This window comes from Anneissia japonica, unplaced genomic scaffold, assembly GCF_011630105.1.
Source record: "Anneissia japonica isolate Jap-2015-1 unplaced genomic scaffold, ASM1163010v1 scaffold5350_len443212_cov192, whole genome shotgun sequence".
Classification (NCBI taxonomy): domain Eukaryota; kingdom Metazoa; phylum Echinodermata; class Crinoidea; order Comatulida; family Comatulidae; genus Anneissia; species Anneissia japonica.
Window position 1 is genome coordinate 347,713 of NW_022717468.1, and position 15,340 is coordinate 363,052.

Consider the following 15,340-nt stretch of genomic DNA (forward strand, 5'->3'; position numbering starts at 1 on the left):
TTCGTGATACCTGGTGCTATGCCAATTTTTTGCAATGCGTTTGATCGTGTTAACTCACAAGCTGATCTATGTTATCTTTTTTGGGGGGGGGGGTGGAGGGAATAAGTGTGTGTCTGGCGGGTACACCCCACCACTAAAAATGTCTGGCAGTGGCCACTCATGATACCTGGTACTATGCTGAACATTTTCCAGTAGGTTTCATCGGGTTAACTCACAAGCTGATCTAGGTCAATTTTCGGGGGCGGGCTATAAGGGGATGTCTGGCAGGTACACCCCACGATTAAAAATGTCTTGCAGTGGCCATTTCTGATACCTGGTACTATGCCGAACATTTTCTAGTAGGTTTTATCGGGTTAACTCACAAGCTGATCTTGGTCAATTTTTTGGGCGGGGTATTTGGGGGTGTCTGGCAGGTATACCCCACCATTAAAAATGTCTGGCGGTGACCATTCCTGATACCTGGTACTATGCCCAACATTTTCCAGTAGGTTTCATCGGGTTAATTCACAAGCTGATCTAGCTTAATTTTGGGGTACGGTACTGGTTTTTTGCGTCTGGCACGCATCCCCCTCCATTGGAAATGTCTGACATTGTCCATTCGTGATATCTTGAACTATGCCGAATATATTCTGATAGGTTTCATTGGGTTAATTCACAAGTTGATCTAGCTCAATTTTTGGGGCCCTTTTTATGCCCTTCCTGACCACACCCACCACAATGAGACCGGCAGACGCCCATTCTCCTACATAGACAGGCACATAGAACATTACTATATACACACAAATTGGTTAACTTTCCAGCTATGCTGACACCCCTGGGCTCCTGCTCTAGTTTGCCGAGCTCCAGATTGCCAAATCTAGCAACAACATTTATTCTACAAAAATCATTTATAACATGGCAAAGTAAAGTATAGGGTACATTATTAGGCGAATGGATTTAATTTGGATAATTAGGGCTTGTTTACAACGCCAATTTGCCAAACTCTAGTTTGCTGACTCAAAAATCATTATACCACTTTTCCGAAACCCAGCCGAAATTCAGTTTGCCAAATGTTGACCTAGTGTTGTAAATCAGTTTGGCTACTATTCTATCTGCAAAAGAACAGGGTGAAGCAGCCTACTTTGTTGGTAAACGTGATGGGCGATTCGAGTGGAGCCGTATGCCTATCGGATGCTTACCCAAGTTTAGATAAAAGATATGATTCTGTTTACTAGAAAAATTGATAGGCCTAGTTTGTGTCATAATTTGCATCACTATCGACGATACAGCTACGGTGTTCCAGTAGTGGTTTCAGAAATGTCAACCAATCTAAGTGACTAAAATTATCATAGTTTCTTAGCCAGTAACTATAGCAATCACAGACCACGAAAAATATCGTACATGCTTGATCGTTATTAAAAAGATTAAAATTAATTTTGGCTTTGGCATTTATTTTAATTGATAAACAAATATTTCTATACAGTAACTTTAGTGTGTGAAGTAAATATATGTATCAAAAGCTGTGTAGTGTGCGCCTTTTTGAATGTTTAGTAAATTTGTTTAGATAATATAATATTAAATTGTGTGTATTGACATCTAGCACACTGGATTTCGACCAAGTAGGATTCGGCAAACTGGGTTTAACAATGTTTGAGTCTGCAATTTAACAGTTAGCAAATTGGGTTTTGGCAAAGTGGAATCAGCAATCCTGTCTGATCCCTATCAGTACTCTAAAGATCGATGGACTAATTTTCGAAACTTGTATAGTGTTTGATGAAATTACCTGCCAACATATTATAGATACTGTGTGACAGTTGTGCAATTTGGTGGCTTTACTAAAGTTTACCATAGTGAAAACAAAACATCTTATAATTGTCCAAAACATGATCAATGAATTAGATTGAAACATAATATCTTTAAAACAACGCAATATCACAGTGACCAATAGGTACTGGTATAACACAATTCTAGGAACAATTAGGTATCAGATTTTTATACAGTGTAGTGACGACCCCCTGGAGGTCACACTGCAATGACCCCAGATTCACTGGGTTAGCTCATCTGCGCAAACCGGCGTATCTACGGGCATGCGCACTGAACGGCCGACCTGGGTAATCCCCTGAAAAAGGACGGCACTTCAAGTCAAGAGCACATGCTTAACGCACAGACGTATAATACCATTCAGCCCTACGCGGGAAACTAAAACCGATACCGGTAAGTACCTTTTGGGCTTTTTACAATATTGGCGCTGCGAGCGAAAACGACGCTTGCATATTTAACCAATATTGGCGATGTTGTATTCTTTACAACATTGATAGCGGGTAAGATCGCTTTTTTTTTTTTAGTGATTAGTTAGGTTTTTTGTGAGGGGAAGTGGGTAGATTCGGGAATTTGATTGCCGACTGCCGAGTACCTTCACAGCTAAACTCAGGTTAGGTTTTTAGATTAGGATATTAATTAGGGTTGTTGTGACAGGAAGTGTACAGGACCGAAATTTTTGCGACTGTCAAGTACCTCACAATTAGTTTCCGATATATTAGACTAGGATTTTATTATTAGTTAGGCGTTTACCGTTCCCATTGTTTTTATCTCGGCGACGTTTCGATCGATCACCGTATCGCCGATTCGTGTGCTGCGTTGAAATAGGTGACGGGTTTATTAGCGCGAATAGCAGGTGGGAGGAAGTTCACGTGGTATACGTTTTAGCGTGAACCAAGTACTCTCACAGCTGATAATTGTGCTGATAATAGATTAGGAATAATTCGAGCTAGGAAATAGGTAGGAATTTTAAACGTTTTTAGTGAAAGGTGCATGGCAAGTTCTTTACACGCATTAGAGAATTTGTTGTGGTATTCCTTTTACCGTACAGTTCCGGCCATATTTGCATATCATTCTATTTGGTTTTATCCACAGGTGTTCATTTTCATTGTTACTTATTTGTACGCAATTTAAATAGGTGTTTTGATTAATGTAATTATAGCCTGTTTTTATGAATTGTACTTTTAACCAAATTTTTAATTGTATTTTTTCAAGATCTTTGTGAAATCTGTTGTGTAATTTGGTGCACATTGACAATTTTTATATTACTATTGTTTGATTTTACTATTTTAATACAGACAGTTTGCAATAATGCCTAGATTTAAACGAGTTTTCATTAATTATTGTTTTATCGATGACTTTTGCACTGTTCCGAATATTAGTGAAAAACTAGCTAAATAAATTATAAGCTGGAGGTCACGAAATGGCAATATTACTAGATTGAACTTGGGAGATATTATGGGCTTTGCAAAGTATGATTTTACTGGTTATTTTGACTTTTTATCGAATACAGTGCTCAATGGTATTGGGGGAGGGGGATTGTATGCGGAAACCCTTCCTTCTGCCACTTCTAAGGACTTGCATAGAGAAGCCAAATTAACTTCTGCCTCACAGGCAGATGGTGAATGTATTGAAGACTGGGCGGATAGAGTGCAAACCCTTACCTATAAAGCATATAAGTCTCTTCCGGAAAGTTGAAAAGAGGATCATGCCGTGCTTAGGTTTTGTCTTAGTTGTAGGGAAGTGAAGTTGGGGGAACTAGTTCTATACCTAGGGTGTCTAACTGTTTCCCAAGCTTTATCCACCTATAAGGAAGCCGAGGGTCAAAGGGATAGACACTTAAGGGTGTCAGCCCGTAAACATAAAACTGCATTTTCGTCGGGTGGTCATTCCAGACAATCAAGTGGGGTGTCACTGAGCGGCGCATCTTTAAGCACCGGACGCAAGTCCAAGTATTTTGGGGGTAGTAATTCTGACCCTCAATACTCAGAGAATAGGGGAAAGAGTAAGGGAACTAATGTTAATACTAGTGACGAGTCCCTGGGAAGCTCCTCCTCGATTTGCAGTGGTGTTCCCAATGGTTATCCTATGTGGTTAGGTAAAACTAAGGGGGGGGGGGGGTACGGAGAAACATCTCGAACCTTCCATGTCGCCTTATCTCACTCCATCTTTCCCCAATGTGAGAGATGAGGATGACTTTGTGGGTTGCTTACCAAAATATTGGAACTATTTCAAAGGTCTTCCCTCCACCAGTTAGGCGAGGACAGTACTAATACTGAGGGGTCTGCGTACTCCCGAGTTTCTCCAAAAAGAGCCGGGGTGCTGTGGCATTCTGCCATTTCTGGGGAGAGGGAGGGAGATGGGGAGCCATACACTGAGGTTAGGCGGCCAAGGCGGCGTAAGAAGAGGGGTGAAGAGCCTTTAAACTATTGGAGGTTGCCCGTCCAACCTCCAATCTACAGGGGTTGTTTTATCAGGGGTAAAGTTAGAAGTTCGGCATCAGGCAGACTTTTCACCTGGGTTATCTTATGTGTCCACTGGTTTACCAGAGGAGCTGTTTGAATGCAACCATGAACAGAGTAATCAACAAGCAATAGATCCACAAACGATTGAACCACAAGAAACTTCATCTCTGAGATAGATGTATCTGACAAGTGTTCGAATGTTGAGGGATCAGTAATGACATCAGAAATTATAGCTGCAGGAAAGAATTCTGGTAGTGGAGTGTATGTGACTGCTTATGTCAATGACGTTCAGACAACAGTAGTTGTTGATAGTGCAGCATCCCATATTATAATATCAGATAAGGTGTACTCAAGACATTTACCACCCATTATATCTAAGCTAACCCTTACTCTAGCAGGAAGGGGAACTTCAATGGCGGGTCACATGGTGGGGCCGATTCCTGCTATAGTATATCGTAGGGGAAAGCTATCGTCCATCTGTATCACTAATACTTCAGATTACTACTTGACTATGAAACGGGGCCAGAGTATTGGTAAAGCATTCGAAGTCAATGCCAAACTGCCAAGTGCAATTCCAAGTACCACGGTAGACGCCATGGACCATGGGATCAATAACGAATCCCATGATCTGTCTATTTATCTACCTTGTTTAGGTTGTCAGCTGGAATTATGTAAGAACATGTTAATCATCTCTTGTCAACCCGCGCTCATCGGATGGTTCAGATACCAGGGGGAAATGGGTAGAACGGTCTCCATCCCCTACATTAGTCCCCAACGTGAAATTGGGGTGGTCTGATGTATCCCTGGGATCCAGGTGGCTAGATTACTATCCGAGTCCGGACCGCCATTGATGACGAACTTTGTGGAGAAATGTGGCCAGTAAGTTTTTCCTTCAAGAGGGTTTGAGGAATTATGACGATGCCATGTTTTTCTATTTATTTTGTCGCCCTGATCTAATGTCTTTGGTCGCAGCTGAGGCGGGCCTGTGTGACCGTTCCAGTAGTGGTAAACCATCCATATCTTTGCAGGGGGAAGTAGTCCGGCCCTGGGCTGGTGACTTTGGACCAAGACCTTTTAGGTGGGCCTTCCCACTCTTTGCAAAATAGGAAGTCGTTTCTGTACCCTGGGTGTGCAGAACAGAAAATGGACAATAAGACTACACGTGTGACTTGTTTTAAACTTCAGTCGCAAAGCATCATGTGTGGCATTCTGTGGCGACATAAGGCTCTCATTTTGACGTTAAGTCGAAGTTTGGTGTCTAGGTTCGATACTTCATCCGGATTTGCATCCTGTTTAAGTGGTAGGAATCGTCATCTATTCATTCCCTCTTACAGGAAGGTCTGTTCCCTACGAGAGCAGGAATTCGTGGTTGGCATTTGGGGATTTATCCCGAAAGCTCTTCCCAGGCCAAGTGAGATAAGTATTTCAGCTTGTTCATCCTAGGTCTGAGTGCAGACAGGATGAACTGCAAAGTTGATGGACAAGTTCCTGCGCCACCTCCCGGGGACCTACTTTAGTTCCACCATAGGAGCTGGTAAGTATACTAAGCCCAAGTTCCTGCGCCTCCCCCAGGGACCTACTTCAGTTCCACCATAGGAGCTGGTAGGTTTACTGAGCGAAAAGCTGCAAATATAATCGCAGGGATATAAAGGATTGCACGTGGCTTATTAAAACTGATGGGCCTCGCTACTCTTATTCAGGATGGCTAGTGGGGTCCCGCATCTGGTAAAGACAGTAAAATCGGTGGGCCAGGTTCTCGGCTGGACACGGGATAGCCCAAGAGCTTACCCGGAAGCCCCCAAAAAGAAAATTACATACAAGTCGTCGTGGCAATGTTTCATCGGTTTCCACCGCATTATCTATGGGACTGAACCCTTTCCGAGTAAACCATGGCTCGGAGCCCACAAAAAGCATACAAATTCTGGAAATCTGTGGGTTGGGTTATTGCGTATGCATCATGGCGTCCTTTCTCAAACAATGGGGAATGTAATGACCCCCTGGAGGTCACACTGCAATGACCCCAGATTCCCTGGGTTAGCTCATCTGCGCAAACCGGCGTATCTATGAGCATGCGCACTGAACGGCCGACCTGGGTAATCCCCCTGAGAAAGGACGGCACTTCAAGTCAAGAGCTAATGCTTAACGCACAGACGTATAATACCATTGTATTCAGCCTTACGCGGGAAACTAATACCGATACCGGTAAGTACCTTTAGGGCTTTTTACAATAACAGATTTCTATACATTTTTTTTATAAAAAAAATTAATTTTTATTAGAGGGAATAAAAACATACACCTCCAGCTACCTGTACTTTCATACCAACATCATAAGTTAGTGTCAAAATGTCAGACGAAGAGAGCTTGGATGAGTCGCACATATTTCTCAAACAAAGCTTCTCAATACTTAAATATCAGAATAAAAGTTTTTACGGACTCTAGCTCGGATGAACAAAAATCCTATAAGAATGGTGTCATGGTCAAACATGGCTTCCCTACGGAAGCCTGTTAGTGTCAACAGTGAATAAAAATTTCAAATCAGTTAACTGGCGGCCGCCAGATAATTATGTGGCGGCCGCCCAAAGATCACTGTTGACACTAACGGGCTTCCGTAGGCTTTCACATCACAGGAATCATATTCCACAAGCAGCGAACACTGCTTTCGAGACTCGCGAGGGATATTCATGTATATCAGTTCACCAAACTCACATAGAATAGCGCCCTCTGTAATTTCTGCCTTAAGTGTAAGGGAAAAACATAATGCGTCCCGGCATCGGTTAGTCAAACACAATAATCAATGTTTTATTACCTGCTCTAACGAATTGGCAAGAAGCTATGTTTTTGCCACTGTTTATTTATTTATTTATTTGTCTGTCGCCATATTTGCTGTGAACAGCGCACAGCGCATAGTTTTTAACAGAAATTCGTCAAACTCGGCCACAATGTTCTTTTACCGAAGATAGCTGATTAAATTTTAAAGGGGAAGGGTTAAAGATCAAGGTCACAATCAACGGAAATCTATTTTTTTATTTATTTGTCTACAGCCCACAGTTTTCATCACAAACTTGGTCACAATGTTTCATGGCCATGCAAAGATCTCTAGATAATTGAATTTTGAAGTCAGGGTCAAAGGTCAAGGTCACAATCTACAAAGAACGATTTTTGAAACAGTTTTAACCGGAAACTCGTTAAACTTGACCACAATGTTCAATGACCAAAGATCTGGAAGTGAGTAAATTTTAGGAAAAAAGGGTTAGAGTCAAAGGTCAAGGACACAATGATAAAAAAAACCTTATAACTGTTTGCCGTATGGACGTGTGTGTGTGCTTAGACAGGCTTGCCGGTAAAATACAAACAAACATATGACCGTTAATTTCAAAGTGATAGGCCTATATGTAAAAACAGTTTGGTGTAGGCCCTAGTTGTTAGAAAAGTGCTTTCCACACTACTGCCCCCGGGTTCAAATCCCATGGTGTCTTCTTGTTTTTTTGCCCCATGGGCACAATATGCGCGGGAAATTTATGCTAAGGAGAATTATGACGTGGGCGTAGGTATGCATTCTCCGAGTGCCCTCTAGTTCAATATTATTTCAATACAAATATTCACTTGCATTCATTTTTTTTTATGGGAGCGCTTTGTATCTACCGGTAGAAAACGCTTGGCCATTGCATTACTTTACATTACATTTATATTTTATTGTAATGATTATTTTAGCGGTTACAAACACCATTTTATTCTATTATTTCATTTTTTTTTTCAGTTGCCGTAAATGCTCCAATAAGTGCCGTTTTGAATAAGGACTGCACCCAAACGTGATTTTTTTTTTTGCTAAGCGTCGCTCTCGAATACGCACCTCGGTGCGTAATTTCGAGTGAATAAGCGCCTGTGTGCAATAAAACACTTTCAGAAATATGGTAATAAATACAAAGTATACAGCGTTCAAATGAACACAATGAAGACACAAGCATATATCTTTATAAACGTTTATTTAAGATAATGTAGCCGGGTCTATGAGGCCTACCAAACTATGGGAATACGTAAGATTGGTAACATAGGAATAATGGAAAGCGCCGCGCCAATATTTTTTTTTTTTTTATTAGCACCGCACTGCTGAAGCCTTCAAAAAATGTATAAGCGCCGCGGCGGTTATTAAAGCATTATTAAACACTATACTAAACTTTGACTGTCAAATTCAGTCTGGTGTGTAATTGTTACATGCAGAGCACAAACAGAGAATAGGAAACGCAATAGCTTAGTATTATATACAATATGTACATTTATTAATAAAAACATGATACATTATTATAAAAGAGAACAAAAATTATGGTGGTAAAAAACACAATTAAATACTTTAAGATGCTCGAAAACTTACAGAATTAGTTGAGCCCACGGCTAAGTAAGTTGGATTATTGACTGATGTCCGAGACTGGTAAGATGAATTTACTAACTTTAAGATGAATTTGGGAATGACATCTTCTTAAGAATGAAGTTGTAGATGACATCATCACACAACTCAGATTCAACAGTCCCTTAACCTTAGGCCTATTTGGAATATTACCCAAGAATAAAGGTATCATGATTTTAACCAAGGTAATCGAATAAGTCACTATTAACAAAAACTGTAACGTGCCTAAATATGGTCACAATAACAGCACATCATGACCATATATTATAGGCACATAAGGCACCATAAAAAAAACTGTTAGTTAATCACCCCCTCCCTCATCACTTTTGAGGAAATTCTGATTTTTTTTTTAACCATATAACATATATTTTTATTTCCAACGGTCGTTTTCCCATCTTTTTCACTTGAAAAGTTCAGAATTTCTTGCAAATATGTTTACTGGTACAAAAAAAAACCATATTTTTTAAATATAAATTTGATTCCATTCTTATGACTATGTGTCCCTAACCATTGATTTACTTGTGAACATCGGTAAAATGGTGGTGGGGTTAGCAAAGAAAAAAGAAAAAAACCTCCCTTCCTCATCAGTTTTTCGTTGATATGGTGATAAACTAATAATTTTTTTTAGATGGGGCCTAACCCTACCCTGCAACTTCTAGCTTAGTAAAGGAAATAATCTTTGGAAGTGTTGCCAACTTGATGTAGCACTGTTGAATGGATGAGGAGAACCCATTTAGGGCACCACCGTGATGAGCATGCCACTCTGTTTTGGTGTGTGGTTTCATGGGCCGATCTAGGGGGTGGGGAGGGGGGTGGTATGTAGGTAAATACAGTTGCCGGCCACCTGTACCCTTCAAAAAAAGTGCTAGGTCTGGACTAGGGTAAGTTCTCTAACCAAGTTAGAAACAAAGTCAATGGGCATCTAATTCTAAATGGCTTCTTTTTTACCAAATAGTCTACAATTGAAAGCGACATCTTTGATTCCCATCTTCACTCACTCCAACAATGAACTTACTTCTCTCACATTAGGGCCCAACTATTTAAACTGTGTTACTGTCTATATGAATAATTTTCATCATTTTTTTAATGCAAAATTAATTGATATTTGAAGAAATATACTGATCGCTCAATTGCAAAATCAAAGGAACAATAATGTTGTGTGGAGGGCCCCCAGACCCCAAACTGTTAACCTAGCGAGCTTCCCCTCTTGGATTCTGGATTCGCTACTGGGGTTTGTTTTTTTACAGAATATGGAATAAGAATAATAAGTAATAATGTTCTTCCTATATAGCACAAAATGGAGGAGATTTAATACGCTTCATTAAATATTAAAAAAAAAAGAATTTATCCCCACTGCAAACTTAACTGCATAACCCAAATAAACATGCACGCAAACAAATAGAAGAATAAGTTGAGGTATCTTGGGGGAGGGCACTCAGGGTCTTTATTATTATTATTATTGTATTTTGCTCTTTATTTTTGCAATATATTGTAAAGCACTAGTGACAACTCCGTTTTAACCAGCACTACAGAAATTTTAAAATCTGTCTATCTATATCTATTATTCTTCACTGTGCAGATTTGTTATGCAATGGTAGCACATTACCATAGTACAATTTTTGTATTATTTATTTTTTTTTTGTCATTGTAATTCTATGTCAGTCATGGATTGAATAGAAACCAAACAGTTGTCCTGGCTGATGGTTTTTTTGTGCTATATAATATAGCAAAATATTACATTACAAAATTAATAATTTTTATTTTTTATTTTGATCTTCCTTCTAATATGCTTTCTTTAAACATTTTAATTTTGTATATTTAAGCTTAATTATATTTATGTTTATTATCATGTGTACTAAAAATGTTATTAATAATTCTTTGTAGATATTTGTATTTCATCGTAGAGGCACGGATTGGAAGAGCTATGATTGGTCAGTTGTGACAACAGTTGCTATGTTTGAAGAGTATGACCCTCAATTGATGTGCTATGCCCACTCAAAGAGTGCCAGGGTGGTTTTAAAGGGTAATGATTTATTTTGTTACAATTTATTGGTTTTTTTTTTGTTTTTTTTTTTATAAATAGTGAGCCTATATGTAACTTTTGGAATGCCATTATTATGTTGAACATTGTGATAGTGATAATTGTAGGTGATTATGATTGCAATTGCTATAATAGAATGAGTACAATGATTTTGGACGTGGTACATCTCGTGTTGTTTTTCAAAGCCTGGCACGCACATGCCCGACGAATCCATTTCAGCAGATTAATGATGCGAGGCAATCTGCTAATTGTTGAGCAGATCTTTATCTAAATGATCTGCTGAATGCGCCATGTGAAGTGTGTTCCCTATGGAATTGAGTTGACTGACAACTATCAGGAAGTGTGTACCTACTCACCTCAAATTTGTTTGGATATTCTACAGGTTACCTATCAGCAACACAACTTAAAAATGAAACAGTAACTCAGCAATGGATCTCCAAACAAGTTCAGTTGGCAGTTGATCAGTTTATGGATGGTATCAATATCGACATTGAATACCCTTTGGACAAATCGGAAGCTCCGTTACTAACACAGTTGGTTGCTGACACCACCAAAGCTTTCCATCAAGCTATACCAGGTTCACAGGTACTGTGGTTATGACTTGTTTGCATTTTTAATTTGATTGATAATCGGTCCCTATGCTTAAGTGTTGCTGCTGTAATCAACGCAGGAACAAGCAACCCTACCACCAGGTATCCATTTATACGCCTGAGTGGTGAGAATCAAGGTGCAAAGAAAATGCCTTGCTCAAGGAGACAAATGTAGAGTGAGAATTAAAATGCTGACCTCAATGTTGAGAAACCATGCGCCAAACCAAATAATCTGCCTATCACACATAAACTTCTAAGAAGCACCAGATTGGACTGGCATTTTGGTGTGAAGCAAGGATACCCCACAAAAGTTTTTAATGCCTTCCAGTCGGTCCTTTCGTAGTGAATTGGCAGTACTCAGGTGATAATCTCTACTTATTTCCAAAAAGTGTTATGCATTCTTGGGTCATATTGCACACATGATCTGCAGTTTACATCTCGTCCGAAAGACGATGTGCTATTTAAATTTAGCCACAAGCTGAACCACAATTACAGCAGTCATGGGAATTGAACCATACATCCCCTACACCCCAGGCTCAGTGCTTTGTACAGCCCATTATACCTACTCACATTTTTCTCTCGATCCACCCTGATGAATGCATAATAATCTTATATAATGATTTATTTTCCAGGTTACCACTGATGTTATGTATTCACCTGACTGTATTAACGAATGCTGCTATGACTACAAAGGTCTTGCAGAGTCATGTGACTTCTTGTTTTTGATGTCGTATGATGAACAGAGCCAGATTTATGGTGACTGCATCGCTATGGCAAATTCACCATATAATAAAACTGTTTCTGGTGCGTGAATTGATGTTTGGTGAATGAAGGTTTATATTTAGTTGATCTAAAATGTCATGATTAGGAATAACAATCAATAGTCAATAGTTTAATGATTTAATGATTAATTAATAGAAGTAAGTTGTTAATGCAATAATTTGGTCCAATCTTGTCAGTCCAGCAAAGTCACATGTTTGCAAATCTATACTGTTCAATTGATTTATTTTCACTGATAGATAATTGCAGGGTTAATGCCCCGTATCACTTTTTAAATATTTTTTTTTACATTTTAGGCCAAATAGAAATATAAATTTCACCTCTGCACTCTCATCTAATTTTGGAGCCTTACCATATTTTTTCCATGGGAAAATATATTAAATATTAATAATGATGGTCTGAAAGGAGGTGGAAACAGAAATGATAGAATACATTACAAAGATCCATTTAACTTATTTTATAAATAAAAAATTTTATTATTTACCAGCCTTTATACAAATAGTTATAGGATAGTAAATGGAAAATAGTAATTAATACCTAAACATAATTTCAAATTCTGGAGCTGAAACTAACACAATTTTTTTTAGCCTTTTACATTGTCTTGATTGTATCTTTCAGGTGTTGAGAAGTATCTACAGCTTGGTATTTCACCTGATAAACTTGTACTTGGTGTACCCTGGTATGGGTATGATTATTCCTGCATCGATTTAACTGAGGTACACTTGGCTTTAAGTCCAGCTTTGCTGAAATTCCACCCTCCACAATGATAAATCATAGATCAGATCCGTGGTTTTCATAAAACACTCAATTTTCTTCTCTTCAACAGACTTACACTTATCTGTCTTTTATTTGGAAAGCCCTTTTTGGAGCTTTGTTTTAGCAATTTATTACTTAGTATTTTCAGTGAAAAATAATTTATTCCTTCGGCTTATATTCAATATATTTGTAGTTATTCCAATTCAGCTAATTATCAGATTCACAAACCTTTCTTGCCCTTTTGGCATTCTTATAATATATTCAATTAAATAGGTTTGTTAGTACAGTATGAGGTCTCTTTAAAATTCCTGTTTCTTTTCACCAGCATCATGTATGCACTATTAAGAAGGTTCCAATCCGTGGAGCACCATGCAGTGATGCTGCTGGCAAACAGATTGAGTATGGTGCCATACAGAAGATGTTGAGTGTTAATTCCACAACAGGACGTCTGTGGAACAGTACTTATGCTGCTCCTTATTTTCAGTATAAGGTAAGATATGTCTTGATTTTAAATGTAAGATGGTTTGAATATAATGCAAGATAGACTAAGATTACTTCTGACCATAAACTAAAATGGCTTAACCTAAATAAAGATGATTTACTTAGAAACTGAGAGTCCTGTTGAATTGCCTTGGTAGATACCATTATATAATAGGGGTACATTTTTGTCTGTCCTCTAGAGCACCTCAACAGGTGTTACCCACCAGATGTGGTATGATGACCCGCAGAGTCTCAAGTACCGTTACAGTTACGCCAGTAGTGTTACCCTCCGTGGAGTTGGAGTGTTCCATGGAGATTGCCTGGATTATAGTGGCGATAGTACGGCTAAACAACAAACGAAAGACATGTGGGATGCTGTTGCTTCATTTTTGTGAAATTTACAGGCCTAAACAATTATTTTGCTTTCATTGTTTTTGATTGCTGCTTAGGGGAAGGGATTGTAAAACGAAATGTATGTAAATATTTAAGAGAAAAATACTTTCAAAGGGAAGGGATTGAAAACGAAATGTATGTAAATATTAAGAGAAAAATACTCAAAGACATTATTTTTGGTTTCCAAGACAAGAAAAGTTTTAATTGTAATTTTTATTTTATTAATGAGCGCACATAATCCTGTAAAGGCATTAAAATTATATATCTGCCTACGTCATGCACTCAAGAGCAGAAAAGAGATTAATAAGCTATTGCACCTCAGTGGTTTCTTCCAAGTGCTCACTATTATATACGACATGTTGTATGTACTCTATTTATTGTTCCAGTGGCCTAGAGTTACTGTAAGTTAGATTGAATTAATATACATTATTTAAATTAAATTAAATATGTTTAGTGAGTGCTGCAATTATAATATGGTGCCATTTGAGGCATGTCTTAAAGTTATATGCACTACATGGTTTGACTAAGTGTATATATTGAACCATGATAAATTGTTCAATAATTATGAAAATACTGATTTTATTGTTAAGTTTAACAGAATGCACTATCCCAAATAATGTACAATGGGTCTGTGGCATGTCATTTGTATGCTTTTGTATTTTACTACATAGAAACGTATCTATTTGAACATTGGTTACAAATAGAGTTACCTTTTGAATATGTGTGGTCTGCAGCTGGGATGGGTCAAGCATGATGATGATGCTACTCCTTCAGGTGTGTTCCCAGTGGCCACCAATTATATTTTTTATTAACTTCTCTGGTTTATTCTCCATGTCCTCTGAGCGGTGCACCGGCAGGCAATCGAACCACACATTTATAAGGATTTACTTTCCTGTATAAATCTGGTAATTGATTGATAATTTGATTATTGTGAATATTTATTTTGTTGAAAGGTATTTTTTAAGTACTTTAAGACATATAAACATTTGTACTGTTCTTTAGAATGTTTTAAATATTGTCAGACAACCTGCAATGCAATACACAGAATAAATGTATTTTTTAAACCAGGTTACAATAGTAATTTGTTTCTTTAAATATGTACAAAGTAATTATACTGTTTTCACATACCGGTAGGTATTATTGCTAGGACGTTTAGTAAATTTGTATAACTGACAAAAATATTAATATGCACGTACAACACTTTGCAAGAAGTAAAAAACATTGTAACAAATGTTAACAAGGTTCTCACTCATCGACGATCCCAGCATTCTAAGGGATCTTCTAAGGGGAAGGGAAAAGGATCATGGGACCGGAGGTTGAGCTGTGGTTGTCTTCCCCAGAATATTCTGTGTTTAGATACTCGGAAATGTATTTTGAGAGGCCCATAATGATTATCTGCAAGTACAGTACGCTATAATCAGGGGACATTCCTATTAAGGGGACACTTCCATAAAACGAGGGGAAATATAATGTCTTTTAACACTACAGGCTAACCCCTATTTGGGGAACACCCCTCTTAATCTATTAAATCTGTATTTTAACAACATCTATCAGCGCTGCATACGTTCTGATCGACGATATAAAAATAAATATATAAATGAATGTATAATAAATATATACATATATATTACAAATA

At 38.2% G+C, this 15,340-nt stretch overlaps 1 protein-coding gene across 1 annotated transcript; it reads left to right on the top strand.

Moving 5' to 3' along the window:
- Positions 1-4,476: 4,476 nt before the first annotated feature.
- Positions 4,477-14,776, top strand: LOC117110325 (di-N-acetylchitobiase-like). The gene is made up of 8 exons (XM_033252996.1): positions 4,477-5,002; positions 5,597-5,673; positions 10,549-10,687; positions 11,088-11,290; positions 11,928-12,099; positions 12,694-12,791; positions 13,157-13,321; positions 13,512-14,776. Exons 1-8 carry the CDS (start codon positions 4,477-4,479, stop codon positions 13,704-13,706), a joined length of 1,575 nt encoding a protein of 524 aa, XP_033108887.1. The 3' UTR covers positions 13,707-14,776.
- The last annotated feature ends 564 nt before the right edge of the window (positions 14,777-15,340 follow it).

What these genes read in the sequence shown, in the direction of transcription:
- LOC117110325 (XM_033252996.1), top strand. Translation starts at nt 4,477, where the DNA reads ATGACATCAGAAATTATAGCTGCAGGAAAGAATTCTGGTAGTGGAGTG. An exon ending in CAGATACCAGGGGGAAATGG is followed by an intron (nt 5,003 to 5,596) that starts GTAGAACGGTCT and finishes TCCCTCTTACAG; the next exon opens with GAAGGTCTGTTCCCTACGAG. An exon ending in GAAAGCTCTTCCCAGGCCAA is followed by an intron (nt 5,674 to 10,548) that starts GTGAGATAAGTA and finishes AATTCTTTGTAG; the next exon opens with ATATTTGTATTTCATCGTAG.